Here is a 19018-nt window from a genome sequence, read left to right as displayed (position 1 = left end):
ACATATTTAAATATATAATTTAATAATAATAAAAAATACAAGTATATTATTTGTTCCGTAAATTCTTGTAGTTTATTTTCCTCTAAATATTTTTTCTATAATTTAAAAATAACATTTTAAATATATTTAAAATAAAAACTACAAGTACATTTAGTCTAAATACTTTCTGCTCAGTAAATGTAATAAAAAATACAAGTACTTACATTTACTGAATGAAAAAAATGCTAAAAAATTATTTCCTAAATTAAACCATAAAAATGTGAAATTAAATAATTAAAAACTAAATTAAAAAAACACCTACTAAAAAAATTATTTCTTTGCCTTCATTTTGTGACTGACAATAGAGAACCAAATACAAGTACATTTACTCTAAACAGTTTCTGTTTCATAAATATACTTGTAGTTTATTATAAATAAATCGTTTATACATTTAAAATAATATTTATTTTAAAGTCAAAATTTAGCTTAAATACCTTTTGTTCTATAAACAGTTTGATTAAAAAATTAATTATAAGTATATTTACTGAATGAATGTGTATTTATTCTAAACACATTTTGTTGACTTGTACATAATGAGGGACGAAAATTAATTATTTCCTATATTAAATCATAAAAATAAAAAATAAAATAAATAATAAACAAATCTTAACAAAATCTAAATAATTAAATTAAATATTTGATTTCTTAAAATGTATTTTTTTTTTATTTTTAACAGAGAACCAAATACAAGTACATTTACTCTAAACACTTTCAGTTCCGTAAATATTCTTATAATTTATTTTTAAATCAATTGTTTTCATATTTGCTAGTAAAAATATAAAGTATTTATTTAAAAACTAGTCTAAATTAAGTCTAAATACTTAATTTTCAGTAAATATAATTAATTTAAATATACTTAAAATATATTTATTCTAAATACTAAATTAAAATTGTATTAAAAAAAAATAATAATAATAATAATAATAATAATGATGATAATAATAATAATAATAATAATAATAATAATAATAATAATAATATATGTGATTAACATCCGAGAGCCATGAACCTCCAAAGGTGCTGTAAAAATAATCGAAATGCTAATTTAAAAATCAAAGGTCAAAAAAGTTTGTGAATTTGTGATGTGTAACTAATGCAGGCTTTCTAACCTCTTGCCAATACTTAATGCAGTACTTTAATGTCAATTAATGTAAATATAAACAAATAAAATAAAATATGCATATAACTGCAAATAATAACACTCACCATTGGGTCCCATGCAGACGAACTTGACCTTCAGTCTCCTCAGTGTTTGCCTCTGGGCTCTCAGATTTCCCACAATCCACTGCAGAGTCACATTCCGCTCTGATATGAATCACAACCACATTAATTCATCATAAATTAAACATGAATATATCGGTTACATTATGTCAGTAGATCAGACCATTTCATGTTGACTTTAAACCCGATGTTTTTAGTAACACATTGTGAGCGAAACACACGGGTGACGCTTTCTATAAATAGACACGTTAATTAATCCAATGAGAGTTCTGGAATCGATCAAGTGTATGTTTGACTGATGCAGAGCAATGATGCACAAGCGACACATCCAGATGTGTTTGTGTACATGGACATGGACAAGTCATCATTTCATGATCTATATCTATTAACAGCATTAGTGACTTAACTACAGATAACAGCAAATAACACCAGTGTGTAAAATGTGTTGTAAGGTTTTATGTTTAATAAAAACAACAATATTTTCATCATTTATTTGCAGTGCTGCCTTCTGTGTTTTTAATGATCATATATTTATATTTACTTATATTTAAATACAATTATTTAAATGTATCTAAATATAGTTTTTGTTCAGTAAATACACTTGTAATTTATTTTTAAATAAATTATACATTTATAGACTTACTATAAATTAAAAGTATTTTCAATCTAAACAAACTTTTCAGTATTTTTATATTTTATATATTTACCCAAAACACTTTCGGTAAAAATTATTTAATTATTTACTAATAATTGCATAAATAATTTATTTAGAATTAAATCCTCTAAATGCACTTTTTTATTCAGTAAATACATTTGTATTTTTTTTTTCTTTTTTATTATTAACTTGATTTACTGGTAAATATATAAACTAATAATTTATTTAAAATTATATTACAAGTATATTCACTCAAAAAATATATTTATTATATATTATATAAAATATTTATATACTTGTAAATATATAAATAATTTATTTATTTTATATATAATATAAAATAAGAGAACTAGTAAATATATACATATATAAATTGAAAAAGAAGTGCTATACTGTATGCTGTGTGGTGGTATTTAATTCAGTTTCTCCATTTACAACCTCTAGAAATGTACAAAAACTGTATATTTAATGTACAATAATTGACTATCAAATGAATGTAATGTACTTTTGTCAAAATGCATTGTTGTTTGTCTGTCTAAATGATCCTCGCTTTAGTGTTTAGAATAACTTCTCTTGTCAGAAACAATCTCTTGGTTTTATTTTCATTATAACTTGTTTATTTTATTCAACTCTAATGAAATCATTTGTTTATCAGTGACCAGTTGATCATAGTAAATTAATACTTGCAATGATTGACATGTCAAATGTTTCAGACAGTCGTATACTTGTGTGGAAATAAATGTTTTGATCTTGTCAGTCAAACCTTTATTGGCTGCATTTTTAACGAGCATCACAAATACATATCACATTCATTTATAACTCATAAAAGAGTGTTTTACACAGTTATGTTTGCAGTCAGATCCTGTGCAGCCCTGATAACTCATGAGTTACTACAGGAAAATAAATCACTTGAAAACCATCTATACTGGTGCTTTAAAGGACATAATAACCAAAACAGCGATCTGAAATACTTTTGTAAGATCTGTAAGATCTCCACAGAACCAATAAATCCAAAAATGGTTCTTGATAAGAAGTTAGTCTTCCAAAGAACTTTTATTTTGAAATTTGTATTTAATAATACAGTTTAATTTTGAGGTCAGCTTGACCATCCCTGCCCACCTCTGTCTCTCTCTCTCTCTGTGTGTGTGTGTGTGTGTGTGTGTGTGTGTGTTTAGGAAGGACCGTATGTGATGTTGAAGAAGAACTGGGAGATGTACGAAGGAAATGATCAGTTCGAGGGATACTGCGTGGATCTGGCGTCCGAGATCGCCAAACACATCGGCATCAGATACAAGATCTCCATCGTTCCTGACGGGAAATACGGAGCCAGAGATCCAGAGACCAAGATCTGGAACGGCATGGTTGGGGAGCTGGTGTACGGGGTGAGATACACACACATATATATATATATATATTTATACATGGTCTTTTGTGTTTACATTTCTCATTGTTTTTATCATGAATTTTACCTTTTTCATGCACATCACTTTATTAATGCATGTGCATCAGATAGAAGAGCCTGAAAAAATATATTTCCAACATGAATTGAGCTAAATAAGCTAATTTTATCATATTACTGTTGTTTGATTTTGCTTTAAATTAAAAAAGAGTTAAATAAATGCAAAGATAAAAAGAAAGAAAGAAAAGAAAAGAAAAGAAAAGAAAAGAAAAGAAAAAATGCAAAAAAACAACAATTTCTATAGTAAATATATAAAAACTTATTATAAAAATTTATTTTAATATATATATTTATTAACTAACATTAACAAAGATTGATAAATGCTGTCAAAGTATATTAAACAGTGATGTTATTGCTAACTAAAGCTAAAAATATTGCATTTTTTTTTTTCGGTACCTGAAGGCTGAAAAAAAAAAAAATATATATATATATATATATAATAATAATAATAATAATAATAATAATAAAAAAGATGAAAGTTTAAAAACATTAAACAAAAATTACCTTGGTTGGGAGCTAACTGTAATAAATATATTATTTTAAAGTACTTAAATTACTTAATTTACTTACTGTTTACTATTACTGAAATGTAAAAAATTAAAACTATATAGAAATATATATATGTAAAAAAAAATACAAATGACAAAAACACAAAATTACTAGTACTTTACTAATATTTATTTAAAATAAAAACAAAATATAAAAATAAAAATGTGTTCAAAAATTATTAATAAAAAGCTATAATATATATAGCTTTATAATATATATAGATTTATATACTTATATATTTATATATATATTTAAACAAAACAAAATAATAATAAATAGTATTTATAAAATAGATAATATAACATAATAATTATATTATATTATATTATATTATATTATATTATATTATATTATATTATATTATATTATATTATATTATATTATATTATATTATATTATATTATATTATATTATATTATATTATATTAATCTAAAACATGGTTCATTATTGTGAAGCGTTGCCAACAGAGCTGTTGTCATGCTGGCAAAACAGCAGGAGAAGCGAATTACTCATGTTTGCTCAAATTGTTTGCAGACAACTATTGACATATTTAATTCAATCGCCTAAATCAATTTGCATCTCTGATTTTCCTCCAATAAGAGAAGACACATCGTAAAAAAAATATAACAAATAAGAAAATTAGAGAAAGAGCACGATCTCTCATTTCAGTCTGTTAGTGTTTGTCCAGATGTGTTGCTCTTGTGTGTTTGTGTCAGATTCGTACAGCCAGAGCTCAAGGCCTTTTCCTTTTAAATGCACCACCATCATTCAGCGTGCAAGTACATAAAATCAGCCTCTCTGACGTCTCGCTGCGACTCCAGCAGTGAAAGGCAAACGCTCCTGCTGACGAGTGTTAATGAGCTCGGGGAGAGCACAGATGCACATCTTTCTGCCCCATTAAACACACTCATCCACAAACCTGCTCTCTGCTAATACACACTCCACACGAGCGACCCGCGCGTGAACACGCCATTCAGAACCTCACAGTGAGATTTAGAGGATTTCTAAGCTTTCACGAGAGACCAGAGGGTGTTAAACAACGTTATTAGACTCTCTCTTGGTCAAGTGCTGCATCAGATATGTCTATACTAGACTAAACGACCAGTCTTTGAGGAAAAGTTCAGTCTAAAAATGAATTTGATGAAAGTTTATGCCAACCAAGATTAGGATGGGTTTGTGTCTTCATCAGGTTTGGAGAAATGTAGCATTGCATCAGTGTCTCATCAATGGATGCTCTGCAGTGAATGGGTGCCGTCAGAATGAGAGTCCAGACAGCTGAAAAAACAGATTTAACACTATAAATATTACTTATAAAATCATGAATTATTATTAATAATTTTTTTATTAAAATATTATACAAAATATTATATTTAGAATTATATTTTATACAAACAAATTTTATTATAAATTAATATAAATTAAAATGTTCCGAAATTATATTTATATACAATATTTACATATAAACGTTAATATGAACAAGATAATAAAACATAAAATGTTTAATTCATTTTTATTATATAATACATAAAATATTTCAAAATATTATTTATATATAAAAGTTAATATAAAAATTATATTTATATTTATTATACAAATAAATAATAGAAATAATATTAGAATTACTATATTACTATACTATATTATGCATAATTTTATTTATTATTTTAGTACATAAAATATTATTATGTTGTATTAAAATACTAATGTAAATTAAAATCTTTAAAATTTGCATATATATATATATATATATATATATATATATATATATATATATATATAATAAACAATTAATATATTATGTATAAACTATTACTTTATATTTAGAATGTATTATAAAAATTAATATGAATTAAAAGGTTTCAAAATGTAAAAAAAATTTCCATTGTTTCAAAGTGATTTATTTTATTTTATTTATTTTTCTTTTTTGTAATCAGCTTTGTAATATTGTCTTTTCTAACTATTTTCAAATATTATTATTATTATTATTATTATTATTATTATTTTATTTATTTGCACGACATTTAATCTTAAAGCTGCTGGGTTTGGATCAAGGCTTATAACTTCTCATTGAAGAATGTATTGAAACGCAGCTAAGGAAAATAAAAGGCACATGCATTTTCAGTGCAGACACACACACACACACACACACACACAGGCCTCTAATTAAATCTAGCAGCGAAACAACTTCTGGTATTCCTACAGGAGAGACAAAAGATGGCCGACTTTCACTGTGACCTTTCACTGGTATTAAACCTCTGAGCCGGTCTAAATATTACTATACTCAAGTCCCTCAGACGCCTGTTCACTGATAAAACCATTTCCATTCACAACTGCTTGAATCCTGGCGTTTTATTAACTTGGAGATGCTGTAAATGTGAGATAATAAAGGAGGTGCATTGCAATTTTTTTTCTCTATCATCTAAACCCTTTAAAGAAAGAGATGGGGGAGAGTAATGGGCTGTAAAAACATGCTTGGACACAGACACTTGGAATGTGTTTTTCTCCTGAAATTGCACTATTGAAAGCACTTTACTATAATAACCCGTCTCTCCCGGCTTTAGAGTGGCTTTAACCCGGGATTCACCGCAATACAGGGTCCTTGATGTTTTGGGGACCTTAAAAATGAATGGGTCAGACGGATGCCGAAATGAGTCACATAAAAGGGTCATATTCTACCGTTTTAAAGCTTTTTGTCCATGTAAAGTCCCATTTAATTTTAAGGTTTCTTAAAATGTGTGATCTTTTAATAGAAATAAATACTTTTATTCAGGAAGGATGCATTAGATTGATTTAAAAGTGACATTTATAAATGTTACAAAATGTTACTTTTGAACTTTCTGTTCATCTGTTAATCCTACAAAATAAAATATATCACCATTTCCTCAAAAATATTGTGCGGCACAACTGTTTTCAACACTGATAATAATCAGAAATGTTTCTTGAGCCGTAAATGAGTATATTATCATGATTTCTGAAGATCATGTGACACTGACGACTGGAGGAATGATGCTGAAAATACAGCTTTGATCAATGAAATAAATTACATTTTACTTTATATTCACATAGAAAACCATTATTTTAAATAGTAAAAGTATTTCATATTTTTTTATGTTATTTTACTATGAATAAATGCAGCCTTGATGAGCAGAAGAGTGGTTACAAAATGTAAACGTTTATTATTTACACGCTCTTGTCTCTTTTTTCCGAACCCGTATGGCTTTCTTTCTTCCATGGAAGATAAAAGAAGATGTTTTGAAGAATGTTTCAGTGTTTGTTTTTATTTATCTGTACAATGAAAGGCAATGGGGTCCAATGTCAGCATTTTTACCTCAGCATTTTTAAAAATACATTATTTTGTGTTCTGAAATGACACCAAGGCTGAAATATCGCTTTTTAAACAACTGGAATCAATTAAAAAAACACCTTTACAAGAGATTTAAAAAAACAGTATTTTTTCTCCAAAAACGACTCATTTTTTCCAGCTCTGTTTCAACACTCGCTTCTTTGTGTATTGAAATTGTGGAGTTTATTTCATGTTATTGTGCTTTTAGTGTTTTGATACTGTTTTACTACGTGTTTACTTATTGTACGGCACTTTGCTCAGTGGTCGGTCGTGTAAAAGTGCTCAATAAATACATAAAAAGACACACATAAACATCAGATTCTGGACCTCTGAGTGTGTTCCTTCCTCCACAGAAAGCGGAGATCGCTGTGGCCCCGTTAACCATCACTCTGGTCCGGGAGGAGGTGATCGACTTCTCCAAGCCCTTCATGAGTCTGGGCATCTCCATCATGATCAAGAAGCCTCAGAAGTCCAAACCGGGGGTCTTCTCCTTCCTGGACCCGCTGGCCTACGAGATCTGGATGTGCATCGTGTTTGCGTACATCGGCGTGAGCGTGGTGCTCTTCCTGGTCAGCCGCTTCAGCCCGTACGAGTGGCACACCGAGGAGCCCGAGGACGGCTCCGACGGTCCGCCCAGCGACCAGCCCCCAAACGAGTTCGGCATCTTCAACAGTCTCTGGTTCTCTCTGGGCGCCTTCATGCAGCAGGGCTGTGACTTCACACCCAGGTGAGAGCCACTAGAGCCGTGCAATTCATCAAAATAAAGGCTGCAGTGGAATTAAATACATATACAGTGCAGACCAAAAGTTTGGAAACATGAATATTTTTAATGTTTTTGAAAGAAGTTTCTTCTGCTCATCAAGCCTGCATTTATTTGATCAAAAATACAGAAAAAAGTGTAATATTGTGAAACTTAAAATAATTGTTTTTAAATGTATCATACTTTAAATGATCATTTATTTCTGTGACGCAAAGCTGAATTTTTAGGATCATTATCACATGATCCTTTAGAAATCATTCTAATATGATGATTCATTATCAAAGTTGGAAACAGTTCTGCTGCTTCATATTGTTTCAGAACATGTGATACTTTTTTAGGATACTTTGATGAATAAAAAGTAAAAAAAAAAAAAAAAAAAAAGAAGCTATGTTTTTAAAATATAAATATTTTTTAATAACAATATACACTACTGTTCAGTAATTTGGGGTCAGTAATTTTTTTTATTTATTCTTTTTAAATAAAATCAATATTTTTATTCAGCAAGGATGTGTTAAATTGAGAAAAAGTGATAGTAAAGAAAATATATTATAATATTTTTTTTTGTTGTTGTTGAATAAATGCAGTTCTTTTTAACCTTTTATTGATCAAATATATGAGACAGCAGAACTGTTTCCAACACTCATAATAAATCAGAATATTAGAATGATTTCTAAATGATCATGTGATCGACTGATGTTACATGTGACACTGAAGCTGGAGGAATGATGCTGAAAATTCAGCTTTGCATCACATGAATAAATAATTTTTTTAAAGTATATTCAAATAAAAAACTATTATTTTAAGTTGTAATAATATTTCACAATATTACTGATTTTTCTGTATTTTTGATCAAATAAATGCAGGCTTGATGAGCAGAAGAAACTTCTTTCAAAAACATTAAAAATAGTAATGTTTCCTAACTTTTGGTCTGTACTGTTTGTGCCACATTTTTAAGGGCGAAGCCCGGCACTGTGTTCATTTACACGCTGGTGTTTTCAGTGGGTTTTTAAACATGAAATCATCAGTTTTGGTCACTTATAACATGCACTTTAATATGCAACATGTGCCAAAATTTCCCCAAACTTATAAACCTACTGTTATTAAAAAGAGAAGCTTAAAGGACCCAATCAGCGGTTTTCAGTCAAGCTTTAATGCTACAATGTTAGTGGTACTGTAAAACAAAATTATTATTGTAGTTGTTACATTTTTTTCTGAAATACTCGATTTTAATTTTACATGAAAATATAATTACAGTAGTAAAATGTCAGATTTATTTAAATTTTGTAATATAATATTACTTCTACAATTGAATAATAATAATAATAATAATAATAATAATAATTATTATTATTATTATATTTGTAATAATTATAAATATTATGTTATAATAAATTATATTTGTTCCAATAATCTTCTCAAACTTAAACTGCAATTAAAAAATATATATATTCTCACAATTCTGAGAAAACAAAACTGCAAGACAATATAAATGTGCAATTCTGAGAAAATTTGCAATTGTTTTATTTGTTTCTGCCACAGAATTTAATTTAGAACAGGGTAGTTTAATTTTTTTAATCTCGCAATTCTGACTTTTTCCTCAGAATTGCAAGTTTATATCGTGCAACTATTTGTATTTTGCGATTTCGTTAGAATTATGAGATATAAATTTAAATAAAAAATAAAATAAAATAAAAAACTAAACAACAAAAAGAGTAATAAATGTGAGACAAAAAAATCAGAATTGAAAAAAATTTTTGTTATATAATTGTTATATAATTCCTAATTTACTTTCTCACTTGGGGATCTTTTTTCCACCACATCTGTCAGAAATCTGTCTCACAGGCTTGATCTTTATAACATCTCTATAACTCAATAATAAACACGGCAGATATTTCCTGGCCTAAAGCGTAAAGCGGGTCATTCCTGTGCTTTGGTCTGCGCTGACCGAAAGGCTCCCCAGAAGCCCAGGCACAAAATTAAAGAAACCGCAGGTCACCGTCTCCACTTCCTTCAAGACAAACATTAAACTTTCATCCCTGCAGCTGCACGGCAGAAAATCACACTTTATTTTTAGAATATTTATAAGAATATAGCATTTTATTATTGATAGCCAGAGAATGTGGCACAATGAAAAATAGATGTCCGGGGTCCTGAGAAAGGCAGTGCCTCTGAACTGCACTAAATTACTAGAATCTGTCCCAAAAAACCAAACAGAACGAGAGCGCTGCTGTGAATGTGTTGATCTGCTGTAAGAAAGCTTTCACACTCTTCCTCGTGAAACATTTACGCTGCCATATCATGCCTCGCTGGACTTAAACCTGTGTCTGGGAGCACGCAGCATTACACTGACAAAATTACATGGTTCTTGCCAAACGCCAAGCTTTTTTGAGCTGCAGAGCGCACACAGATGCGGTTCTGAGAGGTTAATAGTGTCAGAAGTGTTCAGGTTTTCAGAAACAGTGACACTTGCCTTAGCCTTAGCATTAGCATTAGCCTGGTCAGCAGGTCTGTGCATTAAAGGACATTATACTGATCCACACACACACACAGTTAAATATATATACATATACAGTACAGACCAAAAGTTTGGAAACATTACTACTTTTAATGTTTTTGAAAGAAGTTTCTTCTGCTCATCAAGCCTGCATTTATTTGATCAAAAATACAGAAAAAACAGTAATATTGTGAAATATTATTACAATTTAGAATAAATGTTTTTAAATGTATCATACTTTAAATGATCATTTATTTCTGTGATGCAAAGCTGAATTTTTAGGATCATTATCACATGATCCTTTAGAAATCATTCTAATATGATGATTCATTATCAAAGCTGGAAACAGTTCTGCTGCTTAATATTGTTTCAGAACATGTGATACTTTTTTAGGATACTTTGATGAATAAAAAGTAAAAAAAAATATATATATATAAATATTTTGTAATAACAATATACACTACTGGTCAGTAATTTGGGGTCAGTAATTTTTTTTATTTCTTTCTTTTTAAATAAAATCAATACTTTTATTCAGCAAGGATGTGTTAAATTGATAAAAAGTGATAGTAAAGAAAATATATTATTATATTTTTTTTGTTGTTGTTGAATAAATGCAGTTCTTTTGAACCTTTTATTGATCAAATATATCAGACAGCAGAACTGTTTCCAACACTCATAATAAATCAGAATATTAGAATGATTTCTAAATGATCATGTGATCGACTGATGTTACATGTGACACTGAAAGCTGGAGGAATGATGCTGAAAATACAGCTTTGCATCACAGGAATAAATTATTTTTTAAAAGTATATTCAAATAGAAAACTATTATTTTAAATTGTAATAATATTTCACAATATTACAGATTTTTCTGTATTTTTGATCAAATAAATGCAGGCTTGATGAGCAAAAGAACTTCCTTCAAAAACATTAAAAATAGTAATGTTTCCTAACTTCTGGTCTGTACTGTATATATATACACACAATAAAAACATATTTTGTCATTTTACACAATCCAATAAAAAACTAAAAACAGAACATATGTTTTATTATTTTACGTTTCTAAAAATAAAAAAGTATAATGTATATAATATATAAACTATAGCTATTCCATCGTACTGCATTAAATAGTAAAGGATATAATGCACAGCAATGTCCATCATAATGCAGTGTGAATCTCTTTATAATGCATCACATATACAGGAATATTTCTTCCAAATATCATGCGCCGCTGGCTGTATTGTGATGATGTCAGAGCGTGTTGTTTCTGTTCTGCAGCAGAGCTTTAGGACGCGGCGTGTGATTCATGCGGCACACGCACAGATCATTTCCTCTGATGGATTCTGAAAGGATTATTGCTCTTAATCCTGTGATGTACACATTTATAATAGACTCACAGTATTATGACTGTGAATGTTTGATTATGTCGTGCCGTGCCTGATGGCTGTTTAAATGGTGCTTGATCTGTGCAGATTTCTCTTCTGCTTCAGACCAGAACACTTTTTTTTTTACTGGAGGAAATGTTATTATGGATTATAGACTTATATTTTAGTTAAAAAGATTTTGTTATGGATTGTTTTATGGATTTGTTTCAGGTTTTGTCTTCTCTAGATGTTAACTGATGGACTGGATTACTTGTGGATTATTGTGATGTTTTTATCAGACTCTCATTCTGACGGCACCCATTCACTGCAGAGCATCCATTGATGAGACACTGATGCAATGCAACATTTCTCCAAACCTGACGAAGAAATAAACTCATCTAGATGTTGGTAACCTGAGGGCGAGTACAATTTCAGCATATTTTCATTTTTGGTGAGCTATTCCTTTAACCGGAGAAGGTCAGCCACACATTAGCACAAAGGTCACACACCTGTCAAGATGCATCACACACACACACACACACACACACGGATTGTTCTGCTGGTCACATCTCTCTCCTGCTTCCTAGTGTCTCTCGCTCTTTTGTTCCTTCCATTTTCTTCTGTTCTTAGTCACCTCCACTGTTATCAAACTCTCTGTTACAACACTTTCTCATTCTCTGTCTGCTTTGCAAAAATTCCTTCAGTGATTCAGATCCTAAAACGACGCCATCAGTGGATTCAAGCCTTAATGTGATGCAAGAGTCAGTTCATCAGAGCGAGATTAGAGTGCTGCTTTATAACCGCTGATGGTACACAGATAAACGCAATCACACACACACATCAAAAGGACCATCTTATCACCTCATCCACCATCAAAAGAGAGAGAGAGAGAGAGATTTGTCCGTTCCAGCCATGACTTTGATCTCTCTCATCAGTACATGTATTCTCGGAGGACATGACTCTTTAGATAGGGTCAGTGTCTCCTCCCCATCTCTCTCTCCGAAACCATGTGCATCGGAACCATTGCATGTGTGTAGGACAAGACCCACCCACTTTTTAAGACACCCCCATGTCATCCAAGATGTTCATGACTTCGTCTTCAGTCGCAAATAAATTAAACATTCCAGGTTTTTTCTCCATATAATGGACTTCAGTGGGGATCAACGGGCTGAAGGTCCAGACTGCAGCTTCAGTTGAGCTTCTATACGATCCCAGACGATGAATAAAGGTCTTTTCTAGAGAAACCATCTGTCATTTAAAAAAAATAAAAAAATGATATACTTTTCAACAACGAATGCATGTCTTGCACTAGCTCCACGATGCGCATCCTCAAATTCATGCATTGCGTAAACACGTTGGAAAGGTTACATGCAGTTAACTCTTCGTCTGTGTACTCTGGTTCAGAAGAGTCATGTGGGACATGATTTTCTCCTCCTTCAAAAAGTCTGACATCGTTGTTTTACCTTTTTAAGTAAAGGGCGTTTGACTTGTTTTGCATGTTCGCTTTGTAAACACTGGGCCGGTACTTTTTCGCCTACATCACGCGTGACCTTTACATAGGGACTATGTCATGCATGTCCAGCTAGAAGGTACAATATGAGCATTTGTGTTTAAAAATTGTATAAATGTTTATTTTTTTAAGAAAATGACAGATTGTTTCTCTAGATAATACCCTTAACTGTGGTTTGTACCTTCACCCCATCCTCATTCAAGTGCAATATATGGAGAAAAATACTAGTAGTTTTTCCTCAAAAAAACTTAATTTCTTTGTGACTGAAGACAGAAAGACTTGAACTTGGATGACATGGGGGTAAGCAAATTATCAAGAGTTTAGTTTAAGTGAATGTTCATCATGATTTGTTCACCAGTTGCTTTTAAAGGCATCATTTAGTGTTTGTTGCAGCACTTAATTATAGTTACCCTTACACCATATTAGACCCACCCACAGCTGTTTGCTTCCGACACCCATGGCTGAAACTGTCTCCATTTAGATTTCATTCCTGCCAGTGCAGGGACAGTACAAACTGCACACACACCACGCACATGCCTTAAATATACAGTCCCCACTGAGCTCAACTGTGAACTGACATCATGACTTGCTAGCTCCAGCGTTAAAGATTCAAGTAAAATGATCTAAAAGCTGTAGAATATCAAAGCATTGGAATTTAAAAAGCAGACATTATGACATCAAGATTCTAAAAGCCATTATGACATCATCGCTGGCAGGTCTGAACATTCTATGTGGCCGGTCACACAGAAGGTGTGACATCACAGAATGCACAGAATGCACCCTCTGCCATGTTGCCATGCCAACTTGCTTCTGTAAACAAAAGCTTGTGACACTTGCCCCGCCTCCAGAGTCTTCTGATTGGTGCACTCAATATTTTCATAAATAAAGTTGTCAATTATGTTTTTCGCTTGATATAATTGAGGTTAAACCACTGGAGTCACATGGAGTACTTTAACTAGGTCTTTCCAACCGTTCTGGGCTTTGAATGTGTAATGAAACTTAAAAAATGTAGAGCCTGTAGTAGACAAATTTTTAGCAATAAGTCGCTGGCTGCAATTCACTTAATGGCCACCGGTGTCACTAATAACAAGGGTTTCTGAATTCTATGTAGAGCCGCTAAATATCAGCATTTTTAGGAGTTAATTTTTACTTTTGACTCTTAAACATGCTTGATGGTATTCAAGCAAACACAGTCAGTTGAGTCTTAAGTGAACATAAGAAATTTGAAGAAATGGATCAATATAATGTCTAGTGTTAGGGTTAAAAGATTTCTTTATAAGTGGTTCAAGAAAGGGGAAAGCACTTCTCTTTCCATTATGTGTGCCTAACATGTAATCCCATGCACTTCAAAACATTCCTTGTAAATATTGTTTGTATTTTAAAATTACTTGTATTTTAAATATTTGTATTTTTTTATGTGCAAGATGATTGATGTGAGATAATATCCTCATAGTGTTGTGACAGTAGAATGAGTTTGACTCCGTGAAATGGACCAAGAACCAAATAAACAGATGGCTTTGTATTCTACTGAGAGCACCAATGGGAAACTGCCTAGTTTGGCCTGAAACTCAATTGGAAATCTCTATAGAGATTTCAACAGATTTTATACCATCACAGCTTCTGTGAAGAAACCATTCAAGTCCCTTCAGTGCACTACCATATAAAATGCATTTTGCCTGGTATTTTATGGTAATTAAATTTAACTAAGGCTTTTGAGTGAATCTGCGTGTTCTTGCATTCTTATTGATGAACCCAGGTCAGCGTAGCTAGTGGTGTGTTTCAGTAGATGAAGTGAGAGAATGGTGCGTTTATAATGAGATCTTGGTTTCGTTTTAAAGACTAATTTCTCCTGGATTTACTGCAGACGCGCTTCAGTCTTATACGCTTATAATGAGTGTTCAGTCTCTTCTTGAAATAGTGTAAAGTCATTTCTAAAGCAGAAATGTAGTTAAAACATCTTCCGGAGTGACACCAGAGATTGTTCGGAAGTCTAAAAATCATTTTAGGAGTGACACAATAGAAGCTCATCGAGATTAAATGAATAGTTTACTCAAAAATGTAAACATTACTCACCCTCAGACTCATGAGTTTGATTCTTCATCAGGTTTGGAGAAATGTAGCATTGCATCAGTGTCTCTGGATGGATGCTCTGCAGTGAATGGGTGCCGTCAGAACGAGAGCTGATAAAAACATCACAATAATCCAGCATTAAGATGTTTTTAAAATGTTTAAACCATTGCATCTGGCTAAAATACGAATCCATGATCCATAATAACACTTCCTCTAGTGAACAAGTGGTCTGGTGTGAATCAGGAGCAACACTGTTTACAAGCCAAAATAATCCAAAACAGCTCTAAACAAATACGTGGGTGGATTTCGTTATGAGAGACAACAGGAGATGCACATTTTTATGGAGTATGAACTCATATTTTGACCAGAAGCATCTTTTAAACATCTTGATGCATTTGTTTCTTACAAATGTGCAGCTTTTGACTTCATAAGACGTTAACTGAAGGACTGGAGTGGTGTGGATTACTTTAACTGTCTCCAGACAAAGTCTGTAATATATCAGTCTGCTGCAAAATATCAAAACCTGTGTTCAGTGCTTTGTGCATGTTTTTTTTTAGGTCTGATTGATGCTGGAAGGCTCTAAATAAATGAGCACTGGTGCAATCAGTCTCTAAACCTTTCCTAAATTGGAGATTGTGTGTCAACAAAATGGAAACAGCAGCTTACAGATGAGTTATTTCATGCTGCATGATGTCTTCGGAATGAACCAGATGTAATCAGATGGAGGCATGATGACAGTCTGAATTGATGTGTTGTGATTTTTAACTGTGTCTCTGTGTGTCTCTCAGGTCTCTGTCTGGTCGTATAGTCGGAGGCGTTTGGTGGTTCTTCACCCTCATCATCATTTCCTCCTACACGGCAAACCTGGCCGCCTTCCTCACCGTGGAGAGAATGGTGTCGCCTATCGAGAGCGCAGAAGACCTCGCCAAACAGACAGAAATCGGCTACGGGACGCTTGATTCGGGTTCCACCAAAGAGTTCTTTAGGGTGAGAGAACGACATTAATGGTTATAATAAAACAGAAAATCCATTTAGATTTACCCTGTGGTGGTAGAATTGTGTCAGCTGGTGGAGATCTATAAGATGCTATATGAATACTATTTAAGAAAAGCAAGAATGCATCAAATTGATTGATCAAAAGTGACAGTAAAGACATATATAATGTTACTAAAGATTTTTATTTCTTATTTTTATTACCTATTACTTCATCAAAGAATCAAATTTCTAAGAATTTGCACAATTTCCGCAAAAATATTGAATCAGAAATCAGAAATGTTTCTTTAGCCGCAAATCAGTATATTAGTATTTTTCTGAAAGATCATGCGACACTGAAGACTGGAGGAATGATGCTGAAAATACAGCTGTGCATCACAGAAATAAATTACACTTTACAATATATTCACATAGAAAACAGTTATTTCAACTTGAAAAAATATTATACAATATTTCTATTTTTACTGTATTTTTTATCAAATAAATGCAGCCTTCATGAGCAGAAGAGAGTGATGTTAATTATTTTTTTTTTAAATAGTAATAATTCCAAATTTCCGAACTGTAGTTTATATGTTTGTGTGTTTGGGCTTGTTTTGTAGTTTAAGGCTTCCAAAGACAGACAGGCCACACTGACATGTACATCACAGTAACAGATCAGGAATCTAATCAGACTCCAAAGAGTATAAAAGCCAAACCTAGAGAGACGGGAGAGGAGCTGAAAAAGCAATTTACTCAGAGAGCAAAGACAAAGTGACAGATAGGTGGAGAGAGAGACGGGTAATTTGAGAGAGCATCGGCGTGAGCTGAATGAATGGTCTGTTCATTAATTAGCTGAGCAGCGCTGCATGCATCTCACTCCGTCTCTGTCTCTGTCTCCCTGTTGACATTCACAGATGGTGTGATGCTACACTGAAAACATTCATTCTCTCAAATACACTGCTATTCAGTTTCCACCGACCTGTCACACTCTCTCCGCCATATTTTCTCATTCAATCCACACTAACCTGTCTCTCTCTCCCTCTCTCCATCTCTTTTCCAGCCCGTCTCATACTCATACATGAGCCCATTTCACATATTTTCTCATTCTTTCTATCAATCTAGTCAAAGTCAAGTACAATTATTTCACATTGTTTCAAAGTAGCTTTAGAGAAAACGTCTCAGGTTACAAATGTAACCTTGGTTCCCTGAGAACAGGGAACGAGACAATACGTCAACGACGCTATGGGGAACGCCTCAGGTGTGACAGGTGTCTGAAATCAAATATCAACTCACAGCAATCATGCTGACCGGCGACAGCCGTGAATCATCAGCTTGAATGATGAGCGTGCGACCTGGATATAAAAAGGGCGCCTTGAAACCATGACAATATCCTTTCGTCTGAAGGGACTGTTTGGCAGGCAGACCCTGAGGCATGGCTGGGAGACGTATTGTCTCGTTCCCTGTTCTCAGGGAACCAAGGTTACATTTGTAACCTGAGACGTTCCCTTTCGAAGGGAACTTCGACAATACGTCAACGACGCTATGGGGAACGAAATACCCACGCCGCCATGCTAAAGGGAGTGCATGCCCAATGGCAGTGACAACTGTCAGAACCAGCATTCAGTGAACGCTAGAACCACTCACCCTCAGGTCACACAGGGCTGTCAGTGACAGCACTCCCTACGGTCATAGCCCAAGCTATATGATACCACAGAAAACCTCCATAAACATAGTTTAGTGAAAGGTCTACCTGGGCCTGCTCAAGGGCCTAGGACCACAACTTCAACTTCTTAGAAGGGGTCCCTTCTAGGGAATGTGGCTAGGGAACCCGAGGGAACCCCAGCCAGTCACTATTCAGGGGAATGTACCACCTGAAAAGCCACCAGGCAGGCCTGACCTGGTGTCACTACATAAGACACTACAGACTGGCCACTTCCTGTCTGTCCGAAGACAGAGCCTCTGGACACTTGCCTTTAGGAAGGCATCCAGCCCGAGGAACTGCGGAGCAGGCAGTGAACCACTCGGCCCGGATCTCAGAGACGGGATATCCTGGAGAGTATGACTCAGCGTAGTGCTTTACAACCCTTGCCAGCGAGGGGAGTTTCTCTACTCGATCCACGGATCTACCCAGTGTTTGTGTTTCAAAAACACTGAGGAGGCCTGTGAGGGCCTTAGGACTGATCTAACTGGGAGGCCTCATGAGAGGCCTACGACCGACGGACCAGACTCAGGAGACCACATACTCACATTGACCCTCAGTGAGGGGAGCATAAGATCTACCTGGTAGGCAACCAGGCTGTAGCAGGATAAAAAAGGTTCCAGGAGGGAACCCGTAGCAGAGAATAAAAACTTGAGCCGAGCCAGGGCGCAAACTCACCTCCAGTAGCTGCCTGATAAGGACTGCTAAACTGAAAGTAAGTGGCCACTAGCTTACGAAACCCAGCATCACCGTGAAACTACTCCCAGGGAGACCTGGAGAAGCCTACTACCTGACAACCACAGTATGTGGGAGCTCACTTTCAGAGAGGCCTGGTGAAGCCTGCTATCTGATAACCACAATATGTGGGAGTTCACCTACAGA

The 19018-nt window shown here is 33.3% G+C and overlaps 2 protein-coding genes across 5 annotated transcripts in view; one reads left to right on the top strand and one right to left on the bottom strand.

The window, feature by feature from the left end:
• LOC128029077 (guanylate cyclase soluble subunit alpha-2-like) overlaps nucleotides 1-19018 on the bottom strand; it is a 174570-nt gene that overhangs the window by 75406 nt on the left and 80146 nt on the right. The window lies entirely within an intron of this gene.
• LOC128029075 (glutamate receptor 4-like) overlaps nucleotides 1-19018 on the top strand; it is a 77342-nt gene that overhangs the window by 34015 nt on the left and 24309 nt on the right. For all 4 annotated transcript variants that reach the window (XM_052616550.1, XM_052616549.1, XM_052616552.1 and 1 more), the window contains exons 10-12: nucleotides 3091-3297; nucleotides 7621-7994; nucleotides 16254-16452. In XM_052616550.1, the coding sequence (XP_052472510.1) occupies nucleotides 3091-3297; nucleotides 7621-7994; nucleotides 16254-16452 (780 nt within the window). The remainder of the gene's footprint in view (nucleotides 1-3090; nucleotides 3298-7620; nucleotides 7995-16253; nucleotides 16453-19018) is intronic.

This window comes from Carassius gibelio, chromosome A15 (genome assembly GCF_023724105.1).
Source record: "Carassius gibelio isolate Cgi1373 ecotype wild population from Czech Republic chromosome A15, carGib1.2-hapl.c, whole genome shotgun sequence".
Lineage (NCBI taxonomy): Eukaryota > Metazoa > Chordata > Actinopteri > Cypriniformes > Cyprinidae > Carassius > Carassius gibelio.
The sequence above is the reverse complement of the archived record's forward strand: the minus strand, read 5'-3'. Positions and strand labels throughout refer to the sequence as shown.